This window comes from Anser brachyrhynchus (genome assembly GCF_964034855.1).
Source record: "Anser brachyrhynchus genome assembly, chromosome: Z".
NCBI classification, from domain to species: domain Eukaryota; kingdom Metazoa; phylum Chordata; class Aves; order Anseriformes; family Anatidae; genus Anser; species Anser brachyrhynchus.
The window spans coordinates 78196356-78210592 of NC_137697.1; the positions used below are offsets into that span (position 1 = coordinate 78196356).

The window sequence follows — 14237 nt, forward strand, 5'->3', positions numbered from 1 at the left end:
TTGCAATGGAACTTAGCTTTCTCTTTCAACTTTAATCACTTATTCATTCAGAGAGCTGCTCAAGAAGACTAGAAATGCTTAGGTAAGCAATGTAACAGGTCTGCAGGCCATAAACAGCTACACAAATGATATAAAACTAACAGATATTAACTACCCCTAAGTATTAGGAAGTCAAAGCAGTATTTCTGCATCAGACAAGCAGCATTTGAATTATGTAAGTAAAAACTGAGGTTGACATAACATATCCAACTGTCAGTGAATCATTTTTGACCAACAATTTAAATTTCAAAATTTAACAATTATAATGGCAACTAGTAAAACAATAAGAACTACTTTTGTGCACTCTGCAGTAATGAACTTAAAGTTAGAAATACTTGGACAAGAAACTTGAGAAAATACATCAGATCCTATAATTGCCATCAATACATCAAATACATCAAATCCTACAATTGCCGTAACCATTTGTTTCAAAAACAAATTTTCTTAAATTCCACATTGTACCTAATCATGTCAAGAACAAGCATGGCTACATGTTCTCTGTAGCCATAAAAATTTAATCACAACTAGAGGTTGTTATGAGACACTAGGCTGTTTATTAATGGATGATGACACCAAGCCTGACGAGGTAAGGTCATGCGTTTATTTTTAGTGTCTAAAATGTAGAGAAGAACCTTAAAATACTTTTCGTATTATATATTTAAGAAAAATATTGAGATTCCATACAAAGAGCATAAAGGCAATTAACCATTGTTTTGCATAAGTAAAAACTTCTGTGGGAAGGCAATGCCACAATTAAATCATTTGAATTAATCCTTAGTAGTGATCTGTCATCATCTTATTTTAGAATATTCTCTTTAGCTAAATTATGACTTAATTGCCAGACTATACAATTTCCCATAACATCTGAATTAGATTGCTTTAAAAGAAAGTTTTGATTTTGCACAATCACCAAAGTCTTGTAGACAGTGAATTTTGATAGAGAGGGCAAAGACACTGATCGTCTTGTAAACACTCCATGTGAAAAAGGTCAGGACAAAGGTCTTGATGACCATACAGTTCATCAGCTGGACTCTTCTGTTAAATAGATATCATACTAAACTCCCCTGGGCAGTTCTCTTACTGAACAATGTGAGCAACACCATGAGCTGCTTTCACTTTCAGTGAGACATCCATGGTAAGACTTTCAACAGTCAACCCTTAAAAAGAAAGAATCTGCAGCTATAACTCACTGCTGACTCATGACGTGTCAAGAGATGTCCTAACATGCCCAGAAAATGCAATGTTTAGTTGAGCTGAACAGAACATGGAGCTCACACTGGCCACACTTGTGATGACCCCTGAAAGTGGCAATCCTTTAAAGACCTGCTTTCCTAAGAACCATCTCCATATTATACAAAATCATCTGAAATCTAAAAGAAGACTATTTCAAGAGCATGAAGTCAGGAAAGAGAGAGCCCAACACCAGTTAGCTGGTTTTTCAGGTGTAAGTTAATTGAATCCTTTTCCGTTAGAGGGCTACTCCATGCAAGGCCATGATCATAGGGTCATATTATCACACATGGACAATGACGCTCTATTAGACCAGCTATCAACAAACAGCAGAACTGATGACTTTCAGATGGAAAACACTTGGTGTTGTATTTTAAGACCAAATATCAAAGACATCGTTAGTAATATGCAGTGTATGAAGCACATTCATGAAGCTAAGCTGTTGGCATAGAAATATGAAACGATGCTTGATCTCTCTTAGAGCAGCTCCAGGGTTTAGATGTTTACTGCCAATCTGCCACTCTGGAGACATAAGAGAGAGAGGGGAGCTGAGGAAGAACGTGCCCTTGTGCCCCTGCCATGTTATGGGTCACTACTAGTGTGAAGAATCTGTGCATCTCAGCATAAAAAATTAGTCTTCTGATGCCATGAGAGGTTTCTGCCACCTAAGCTCATGCAAAAGCAGTCTGTTATCAAGAAAGAAATTAAAGATTTGTTTGTTTGTTTTTTACTATGGTAGCAACTCCCACTTTGTTTCTGTGAGAAATAAAGAAAAAATATTGAGTTTTCTCCAAAACAACTCTAGAATAGCTGGAAACTCTGGCTTTAGTTGTATCATAAAACTGTTCACTGCTAAGCCCTTTGAGACTGACCAAACTAAAAAGTTAGACAAGTAGTTGCACCTCTGTCTTCCGTACTATGACGGACACCTCACAGTGTTTTCCAGATACAGCAGTTTAACAACTAGATGAACAAACTATTTTTTACAGCCAAACAAATGTTGGTCATGTAGGAGGGCTCTACGATAGTTCACTGCTAGGTACATACTGGGTACATAGCTGCAGCATTTATAAAGGGAAAAGATGTCTAATTTTATGGCAAGTTGAATTCTTCCATGGTGTGAAGCATTCCTGATGCAGTTCCACCCCAGCATGTGAGAAAAATGATGATGCTTTGAAACTAATAGGATGGCCAAAATTGCCACCATTCACACACCATATCATTTTTCACAGTTGATTAAAAACACTATAAAACAGAAAAACACAGTGAAACTGATAACAGTCCCTATGGCATTACCAAATTTCTGACCAAATCTTTTGAAGTCAGACTACCGCTTTATGGCTATGAGATAAGAATCAGTAACATTAGTTGTGCTATATTCTTTCAAAGCACAAGACAAATTTTCAGGTTAATGCAGCAACCTGTCCCAAGCTGACAGCCTGAAGTTTACTAACATCTGCAAACTATCCATTGCCTTTTTCATCACCATGAATACTGACATTCTTCTTCAAAGTTATTCACTTAAGCAAACTGAAGAAATTAATGGCGTTGCTCCTGTCCTACAGTTTAAATCTATCAATTAGCATGACTTTACTCCATATATTCAGGGGATATGAAAGATTTCAGGAACTCTCTGCTGCAGAAACTGAGTAGCACTTCAAAGGAACAGATCTTAAAATCTGATTTTGTTTGTTCAGTGCCAAAACTGAAAATATTAATCAATATATATATATTAAAAAAAAACAACACTACAGCTGTAATACACTCCCCCTTCCAAAAAGGATAAAAATTCTTTATTCATACAGCCCAAATATAACATTTTCCTATAGACAAAAGTATATTTTAGGAAGGTATATGAATATTACTTCAATCTAACTTATATCTGTGTCATCTAAACAACAGGTTACAACTCCGTTCATTTGATGTTTTATTTCAATATTCTGCCAGAATACAGTGATAAGCAAAAAGCACTTTTTTTTTCCCCCAACATAAAACAAACGCATCAGCATGAAAATGTAAACACAGACATCCAAGCAAGACCTGGAAAGTAATAATAATTACAATTTTCCAGAGCCATGGCTTGACATAAGCAGACATTTCCTGCAGTAGACAAAGGAAAAGGGCAGTGTAACTGGAGTTGTATAAAAGCAGTGAAGAGAAACTGGCAATATGGCTGCACTGACTGTCCACATGCTGGGGTCTTAGTCAGGAGATGGGATGGTGAAATAAATAGCATTCCTTTCATAGTCCATACAATAAATAAAATTAAATCAAAGTGTTCTGAATGGTGGATGCAAGAGACATCACCACTGCAGGTTTGATAGCATGGCATGAAGCATCACCACAGCTTTTGAAAAAAATACCAAAAATTTTGAAGCAGTGTCTTGAATATTGCGTAAGCAGAGTTTTCCACCCCATTTATTGCCTGGCTCAACCTCACTTTTTCAGATCATTTTCTTTTGCCAAAGCTTCTGGCTCAACTACACAGAGTGCTTTAGAAACATCTGCTTATAAGGTAAGGAAAGAGATTTGAAAATTCTTAATATCTAAGTGTCTGACAACTCCTTATGCAATTAGTGGGAACTAGCTATGCTTCAATTATAATAAAGTCAAGTGATAAGAAATTTTTAATACCCCTGAGAGTATTTACCTATCTAATTTAGAGTTATTGTGACCATCGCACTCTTAGCAACACTTTTTATTCTAGTGTTTTGGCTGATGGCAAGCCAGGAAGAACTGATGATCTTGGGAGCAAAAAAGAGTTGTGCACCCCATTTCATCTCATTCAATCTACTTCCCCTGCTCCCTAAATAATGAGGCAGGTGTAAAAGGCAAACCCATTTCAATATCAAAGTAAAAGAACATTCTGCTATTTTAAATTGGAAACGTGCAGAAATTATTGTAGCATTTTATATCTGCAAATAACATGGTTTTTGATTGACCACATACATGCTTCAGATGGGACTGGTTACTTTGTTAGTTTGCCATACAACAGATGTTTCCCACTGGCTTGATATGAGTACTTACAACAGACGTAAAAAACCTCAACTGTGGTCTTAAAGATTAAGAATTGGATAAAATGTACAGACGACCTGTGAAAGATTTTGCATATAAGCTCTTTATCACATAATGGCAACAGCAGATACGTGCTAGTCTAAAATGTCTTGATTATGAAGAACTATAAATTCAAGATTATTTCTGCAGAATGAAGAAACTTTAACTTAGCATTAATCTCATACACACACACACACACACACACACTTCTACATATGTCAGTATACTCTGCATGTGACTATCTAGTTTACATTGTCAGGAAATACACTGTGGTTAAGTAAGAGATAGAAGTGCACAAAATGTTCGGCCTCCTCTTTCTTGAGCTTTTTGACTACATGTGAAAGAGCTATTGAATCTGTTGATTAAAAATAACCCGTAAGAATTATGAAGCAGTACTCTCATTTATATCTGCAGAATAACTGAAGTATTTTTTGTGACATCTGTACTATTGTTGCTCTTTGATACTGAAAATGAGCATTTGCTTTCAGTTGCTTTCAAATAAAATAAAACTGATTACTTTCAACAGCTTGCAAGATTTCCTTCTGAAATTTTAACAAATAGATGAACAAATAATAGTAAAAGATGTAAGCATATTAACATTTTGAAAGTTTCGGTATTCAGAAGTACACTTGTTTCAGAAGAAGCAGTAGCCCTGTCTGGCAGCAGAGGAAACCAAACATAGACATAACTATCAGAAGAGAAACCAAACATAGACAAAGCAATCAGAAGAGATTTGATCAAGTTGTTCCTTCTTCCATCTGCTTTCATGTTCTGTTTGCTCAGTTTGCTACCATTTATTCACTGAAATCTACAATAAAATTTTCCTTCTGCAGGATCACTTATAGACACTAAGATAGTAAAGCAAGCAGAAAATAAAAACAAAAAGTCCCTCCTCCACCAAGACCATACATTGTGCTTGAATAAAGCAGCCATGGCTTCCTTCCTCTTTTCATCACGTTTCCCTGCTCCATGTGCTGTGCTCCCCTCCCTCCAAGGCTTTTATCCTCCCTCGTTATACCAAAAATCAAAAGCTCACATCTAGACTCTGCTCTGTGAAAAGAAACTGCTTTAATTGTGCCAAATCCTCCTGGGGTTATCAATGTTTCTAACAGACACAACAGTTTACCTTCATACAACAAACTACAAGCACGGAGTTTTAGACCAAAAACTTCTCAAGCATTTTCCAGCTCTTACTCCTTTTTTGACCCTTCAAAGTACATTGCCTCAACCTCTTTGTAAAGAGCTGTTAAAGAGGTTTTTTGGAAAGTCCAAATAAATTTTACCACTGTTTTCCTTTGTCTGGTACTGCTTTGATAAATTTACGCATATTCATATAAATAAATAAATGCAAAAATAATTGTAACGCTTTTTAAAGCTTTTTAATATACTGCTTATTCAAAACTGTGTTATAGAAAACATGTGGTTAGAAGTACTATATTAGGTATTTCAACTGCTGAGTTACAAGTTTGATCTAGTTCGTAAGTACTGATATAGCACTTCAGTGACCTTAACATTACTTATTTTTTCCCAGCACTCCTGTTTTTAGCAAAACTTCTTTTTGCTGAAAATTAGGCTGGTTTAAGACTTAGGTTTTCCTCTCCAAGAAAAGTGATTTGTTCCAACTTAGCAGTTTGCTGTGGAACCATGTTTGTTAACACCTTATTCATTGTTTTTCATTAAGCCAGGAAATAGCACGTCTAGAGTAGGTTCTTCCCCAGCAGCTTTCCTGGTCTTTCCCTACACCAGCAACCTCAAAGGACGAAAGCTTCCCTTACCACTGCGCGTGACTTTTCAGGAGAAGCTGACTGCTAGAGATGTAAGGCAGTGATGGGTTGTGTATAATTCCATTTCAGATAATATTACAGAGGAAATCAGGAATAAATTAAATACATATGCTAGATAAATCAATACACTTTTGATTTGACATCTAACTATCAGATTATAACAAAGGCTAGGGTACTCCCTATTGCTTTCTCTTAAAGTATCATTTGTGTCACAGAAAATGCTTAAGGAAACATTCTACTTTGTGATTTAGAAATGTGGGTATCCTTTGTAGAAAACAGGTGGCAGTTTTGTTTTATTCTATATTAAACAATTTCTGCTGTTCAGCAGCAAATGACAAAAAACATTCAACCAAAGTAGCCCTAAGCCTGCAAAACATGTATGCCAAAGTGCATATACCTGAATGCAACCAAAGCATCCCTTCACAGCACTGAGCCCATGTGTTAATTTATACAAAAACTGACGTTGCAAATTACCATTTCAGAAAACTAATGCAACAAAAAAACATTTACCCATTGCAACATCCATTATAAATGGAAGCTCGATGGGTATTGGAGGAAAATATTTTCTAAATATATTACCTAAATTCTCTCTCCTTTACAGCCTATAAAATTCAGATGTTTATTTATGTAAGCCTGAAAGCCTAGTTAACTAAAAAAGAAGCTTTCCAGACTGCATGTAGTTACCTGGAGTTTTATATAATAAAACACACACACACAAAAAAACAAAACAAAACAAAACAAACAAACAAAAAAACACGTTATTTTCTGACATCCAGAAATAACTCAGTTTTCAGTAGAAAAGCTATAATCCAGGAAGAACTGATCCATTCCCAATATAAAACTTCCCCAATTAAACCAGTACTATCAGAACACACCTTACCTGAAATATATTTTTTTGCTGCAAGCAAACAAGTAACTGTACTGAAGCAAGCCACATAATACCAAGATAGTAGCATAAGAAAAATTATTCACCAGTCTGCAGTTGGATGGACATTTGTTATCAGCAATTGTTATCAGCAATTCTAATCGAGATCACTTTGGCGTGATCTAGATTAAATGCTTCCAAAACCTGAAAATTCAAGTCCACACTGAATAATATAGATTTTTCATTCCTGAAGGTTTCAGAATCTCTGAAGAAGATTCTCTACCTCTCCTTATTCCTTTAAATATATTTTCTTTCATAATTTGTAATAATTTTTATATGCGCTGGTCACAAAAAGGCTTCCTACTTTCAAGAGGTAAACCCATAAGCCCAGAAAAAGTTAAACCAAAATCTGCTACAAGCAGCATAACAAAGAGTGGCAAAGATGAGATGGAAATAAAAAATATACTGAGAAGGAAGTCGAGTGCTGAAACATGCAACTTTTAGACCTCATTACTAAGGCCTACGAATGTATTAGAGATTGATATTACTTCTGATATGTTTATGCACATTATTTAAATTTTTACCAAACTCCCCCCACAACCTTACAGCTGTGGTTCACACAAGCTCCTTAACTCAGCAGAGACATTACTGCATAATCTCTGATACAAGAACAAGATGAAAAGAAATGATGGCAAATAAATTTTCTACAGGGAACCAAGAGATATACAAATATCCATGGTTGAGAATCTTGGAGACTGAGAACCTGACTCTGACTGAAAAATTCCAGTTGAGGAGTAATTCAAGGTTTCCAGTTTTGAACACGACAAAAATTTGGTCTTCCACACAAAAAGTATCTGTAATACTACTAGGCCTAACATTTTTTTTTTTTACATCATTGTGGTTTTTTACCTACCTATGGCAAAGCTGAGAGCTGTTCCATGCTACTTTAAGATACTCTCCACTTGTCTTGATTCGTCTAAATACTGTGTAAGTATAGGGGGAAAAAAAAAAAAGTAAAATGTGTTCCTGAAATAGAAATGGCAATAGCCAAGTATGTCATAGCTATGGTTTTTTTTGTTGTTGTTGTTGTTGTTTTGTTACTGATGAGCAACAACGCAGAACTCTATGCTGGGAATGATGACTGATACTGCAACATGGCATGTCTGGTCCATGATAGCAGATTGCAGTACTTTCACTAAGGTGAATTTTTTCAAAATTTTAGGCATGGATTTACCGCTCAGACCTTCCAAGAGCTTGATGGAGGCCCCAGTGATGGCATTTGGTGGCCCAGAGAAGTAGCTGGAGGAGACAGAAACAGCACATACCAAGTCAGATACCCAGGTGGCAAGATGAGAAGTTGTAACGAGCTCAGAGGTACTACTACAGGTCTACTGTTTATTAACTCAATCCTACTCAGTACTCACAGTTCCCGGGAGAGAAACCAGCTGTGGGGTGGGATACAGTTTACAAGGAAGAGTAGCAGTGGTGCTTTTTGGTTGGAGAACAGGACGAGGCCCTGTCCTCTAATGGCAAATCCCACCACTGCCCAGTCAATACCTATGGGAAAAAAATCAAGCCTGTCTTTTAGAGACCTGACGTAGAATCACAGAATCACAGAATTGTAGAGGTTGGAAGGGACCTCGAGATATCATCGGGTCCAACCCAAATTGCTGTTCACACGCTGTTTGCATTTTAGCTCCACCATTGGCTGATGTAAAAGGAAAAAAAGCAAGAAAGTAATCTGTGCAGAAGTCCTCAAAGTTTGTGAAATCCCATCAAATTGGGACTGGACAGTACCAATCCTCTCAAGAATCCACCTGAATCTTGAACTAATTTATCAAATATCATACGGGGAGAAATACTTTTGCAAACAGAAGGAAAGACAAACCCCACCAAAGTCTCACTGATCTAAGTAAAAATAATTCCTCCATGAGCAGCAGTATCCACCATAGTGCACAACTCGTCTGCAGCGTGCATCTTTGCTTAGGAGCCGGTATCACCGAATGCCAGATAAAATGGAGAAGTGCTTTCCCGTCACCATTAGTCAGTGTGTCTCTGGCAAGTGTCAGAGAATGACAAGACAAAGCCCAGACCCAGAATAACCCCTACTGTCATAATTAACTAGCCGAGTGCCAAGGAAAACAAAATTAAACTCAGGCAGCTTTTGAAGAGAAGTCTGTCTGCTGACTGGTGAAGCAGTGTAGCCATTTTCCTCCATTAGCCACAGAAGGTACTTTAATTTTGTCCAATTAGATAACGTGGCCTACTACAGCTTTGTAATCTGGAGGTGGATGACATAATCTGAGTTATTAGCAGCTGAAACCCCTGAATTTCTTAAGGGGACAGTTCAAGAACTGACTCTTCAGAAAGATGTTTCCCCTCTCCATCAGGAAGAGATACAGATCTGACTCATCAATAATTTGTAAACCTAGTCTGATCTTACAATGATGCTGAAGGACTTGCAGAACTTTACAAGTGCTGGAAACTATTCCTAATTGACATAAATAATAAGGAAGCACATATGAACTATTATCTTAAGAAAGTTTTTCTAGAATGGGGAAAACAACAATAACCGTCATTTTTCACAAGACAACAGTTCATATTGTCTTGTGAATACATGCCATAAAAAACCAACAACAACAACCAAGAAAAAACAAAAAATGTGTAATTCTCTTAATGCAAATAATGCCATTATCACAAAAATCACTATGAACAATTTTCCAAAGGTAAATGTGTCTTAGCATCTTTGAGTAAAATAAGAGTATCAGTAGAATAACTGAGAAATTAATCTTCAAGTGCCTATAAAGCCAGCATCATTACAACTGGGAAAAGTAGATGTGGATGGCTAAATCAGAAAATTAAGCAGAAAACAAATGTGCCAGTCACTACCATTGGGTAAGCATTCCACCAGCTGAGTTGATTCAAGTTTTATATATTTTTCAGCCAAGTACCAACAGGGCTGTTCTGCTGAAGGCAGGTGATGGAAGACCAAAGGTGTGCAAAGAAGGGCAATGAGGCTGGTGAAGGGTCTGGAGAACAAGTCATGAGGAGCAGCTGGAGGCACTGGGGCGTTAAATAACCAAATCATCTGCTTGCTAACTACGATTTTTTAAGGACAAGGGATGTCAGGGACTTGGAGAAAGGAAGTGCTATATTCAAGCTGGAGAAGGATCTGGCTTACGGTGGGAACTATGCCTACTCATGCAGCATCAATGTAGGATGTGGTATGTCCAGTTCTGCCTCATCCATCACGGCTGACTAGGAAGTTCTTCAGTCCAAGAGAGCTGACACATGCCCACACAGCAGAGGATGAATTGAGTTTCTTCCACAAACAGACAGCTAGCTAGAAATCCAAAGGATACTCCCAGTAATTAGAGCTGTCTCAATTTAAGTGGACTCCCAGAGGAGATGCTTTCTTTGCACTACTACTGATACGCTTCATTTGATCTAGCCACCTGTACATCCCTGCAGTTTCTCCACATGCATTAACACCTTAGAGGAGGATTGTTAGAACAGGATTTAACACTGAAACTCAAGACAATTTGGTAAATTAGTTTGCCCAGAGGAGCTGTGGATGCCCATCCCTGGAGGTGTTCAAGACCAGGCTGGATGGGGCTTTGGCCAACCTGGTCTGGTGGGTGGCATCCCTGCCTATGGCAGGGGGTTGGAGTTGGATGATCTGTAAGGTCCCTTCCAACCTGAGCCATTCTACGATTCTATGATCATTTTATGAACTGTCTGCCAAAATTTGTTGCAGCATTCCTCTCCCTAATCTCATTCCCTATGCTGTCCCTTCATCCATTTTTGTTTTATAGGGAAATTGAGCAAAAATTGCTTATAAGAAAAATCTAGAATCACAAAGGAGAAAGGTTTGCTCTTAATTCTAGGGATAGTATTAGATTGATACTGCTCTTCATTAATTCTTATATAACAAATATTATGCAAGAATTTCTAGAGCAAGTTTTATATCAGATTATTCATCTGTCATGTGCAAAAAGTTACCAACTCTCTATTTTATCCCACGGGTGCATGGAGCTGATTAATGGCCTCAGTCTTCAGTTACCAGAATTTCTCACAACTGTTTACAAAAGCAATCACCTCTAACTGAAAGTTAATTTAAAAACATGTAAATGTAAACAGGACCATGATACATTGATTAGAGAGTAACACTTTAAAACCTATTTCAAGTGCAAAACAAAACCCTAGAAAAGGGTAAAGGCTGTTTTCCATACCCCCTGTTGTTTTTTTCACCAGCTTTTCCAGTTTCGGTAGGTGCCTCAGCGCTCTTTTCCCTTCTGCTCAGCAGACTTTGAGGAAAGCCTTTTGTAAACCTTTTGTATGAGGGCGGTCAAACAGTACACCAGGCTGCCCAGAGAGGTTAAGGGCACGCTCAAAACCTGACCGGACACAGTCCTGGTCAGCCTGCTTGAGATGACCCTGCTCTGGACAAGAGTTTTCAAAAGGGCTACTTCCAAAGGCAAACCTCAACCATTCCATGTTTCTCTATTGCTTTGAAATACCACAGCAAATAAAGCATATGCTGACCTCAACCAACTTTTCTGAAGCATGTTTGTGGATGGACTCGTATACCAGTGTTGACGCTGACATTAGGAACTACCATCCCCTCTGCCTGTTAGGAGCAGAGCACGTCCAAGATACACATGAGCACCGAACACTTCAAACAAGCGTACACATACGCCATGAATTTATTCTGCACTCCTCATGTTCATTTTAAATTAAACCTTTCCCTCTACCCACTTCAGACTTTTTCTTTAAAGCACGACATTATTTTCAAAGGTACAGCAATATATTATATATCAGCATATAAACATGAAGCTGCTTTATTGATAAGCATACTACATGCCATGGATCCTAAGTAAAAACAGTAATAAATAAAAAGCACCACTGATGTTGGTGTTCTCAGTTACACACAACAAACAAACCCCTAACCACATAACTAAAAAGATAACAGGAAAAAAAAATAAAAAGGACAAAACCTGCCTCTTAATAGACTCCATGATCATGCCACGTTGCTCATTCAACAGACCTACTACAGCTTGAGGATATCCATTTTCTGAGACCATTTATGTACAAAGCACACAGTCCACCTAGCAGACATTGATGGCATTTTTTTTTTCCAATAGCGCAATGAAGCCACAGATTTTCAAAGACCAGATTCACTTTCAAACTCACCAGTCACATTGACAATCACTGTAATTCTAGTCTACACAATGCCTTTGAACCAGGAATAAATTGCTTTTAAATTATTTCACAAAACCTTTAAATTTACCTTCCTTTTCCAAAAATCCCAAGAGCATAATCTTTTTCAGAAATTAAAAAATCTGCTTCTTTAAGCCAAGGAAATGAAAAGCATCACGAATTGAATTAGATCTGCCTTTCATCTGTGCAGAATTACTCAGTTCCCAGGACAAGCCAGAAGAATGAATACTCCTGAGCCATTTTGGTTTTGAGAAGATTATGGTAAGATACATGGGCTGTCTGAATACATTTTGGCAACTCATGAACATGTGATGCACACATAAAGTGAACAGGAAAACAAAATCAGCCTCTAAAGGGGTGGACAATACACTGCAAAAAACACAGATTACAGTCACACAGTTTTTCCTGTTCAAAATAACCTTACATTCCTAAAATCATCATTTTTTAAGCATTAAAATAGTCTGCATTACTGCATTTCCTTTTTTTTTTTGCCTGCTTTCATTTTTCCTAAAGTCTCATGCAGTTACAGTACCAATCTAATTGCTGATAGCTAGCATTTCTATCGTCTCTAGAGAAACTTGCCATATCAAGCACAAAAATCCTCTCACTTGCCTGAAGAGTGCACAATTACACTGCAAGTTATGTCAAACACTGCACGTGAAGGATAACTCAACAGGGAACAAGAGACAGATGTCACATCCATATCGAAAGAAGAATCTGTGAAGAATTAGACATCTCCCTTTCAAAATGAGAGATGCCTGAAGTCAATGTGTATGCCACATGCATCATTCTCTCAGAAGAAAATAAACATCGGTCATTTTATTTACATATATGCTGTCCACATTTGCACAACAGAAAACCATACTAAAATATCGTGAATTTAATTGTCCATATTATATTAATTGTCCATATTAATAATAATTAATTATATACTTAAATATGCATACACTTTAAGTAACTCGGGTTACTTTACTGAAGTAGTTTTATGCTAAAATTATGTGCCAAAGTTATATTTTAAATTCTGTAAAGTGTAATTATCAGAACACAACATTTGTATTACTATGAATTCATTTCAAAACAAGTAAATTGATAGTGCCGCTGTCATTAAAACAACACTAAGCAGTTACCAAGAGAAACTTCCTTGGTGCTTTTACTCATAGTTCAAGAGATCGCTGTAAGGAAGATAACACTAGTCTAGTAAATACAAATGGCAAAAACATATTAAAAATAAGATTCCAGTTTTACAAAGTTAGATTTAATTGAACATGAACTGCCTAGGTATTTCAATATTTTCAGCTGTCATTAAAGAATGACAGTGTATGTTACAGCCATAAAATCCATCAAAAAATCCACACACCATGCAGCAGGTATCTGAGAGCAACTTAAAAGGAAGAATGACAGTCTTCAAACTACCTGATCCATCAGTAAATAAATAGATTCTTCTGTTAACATGGAGCATTCAGTGAAAGAACAAAAACTGTGTGATTTCAGTAGCGTTTTCCTCCTATATTCTAAACAGCTGCAAACATTAGTCCACCTGTAAGTGACTGATGCTTCTGTCCGTGTGATTTGGTATACTCTTAATGGAATAAACATTTTTCCCCATTTTGCATTACTCACTTTGGACATGCAGATTCCATCAGAAGCATGTATTTAATTATTTTCAACATAGAGTTTTAAATTACCTGCATTTTAAAACAGGATGCATATACACAATGATAAACCAGAACCTGTTATACTTTATAAAGAAACTAAATTCCTACCTTATCAGGTCCAAATGGAGAAGTTCCCACAGCTTTCACCTATTTGAAATAGTATTACAGCAGTGAGTTAAAAACCTCTTGCTTCACAAAGATACTTGCTAAGCGGAGTTAGCCTTGTGAGCTGATAACTGCTCAGTAAAACTGCTCACCTCCAGCTGGTAGCAACAGCTCTGTGCAAATATCACTTGACTACTGCTGTGAACTGCAGCTACTCAGAGTGAAAGTAAGATAAGACTTGATATGTGAATATGTTTCAACACATTCAGAGGAAATGACTCAACT

The 14237-nt window shown here is 37.1% G+C and overlaps 1 protein-coding gene across 4 annotated transcripts in view; it reads right to left on the bottom strand.

The window, feature by feature from the left end:
• The window catches only part of MCTP1 (multiple C2 and transmembrane domain containing 1), a gene marked incomplete at its 3' end in the record, with an annotated part of 270851 nt that overhangs the window by 177766 nt on the left and 78848 nt on the right, over nt 1–14237 (bottom strand). For 3 of the 4 annotated variants that reach the window (XM_080572690.1, XM_080572687.1, XM_080572688.1), the window contains exon 2: nt 13956–13994. The exons of the other annotated variant lie outside the window; for it this stretch is intronic. In XM_080572690.1, coding sequence (XP_080428816.1) covers nt 13956–13994 — 39 coding nt within the window. The remainder of the gene's footprint in view (nt 1–13955; nt 13995–14237) is intronic. 4 annotated transcript variants of the gene reach the window in all.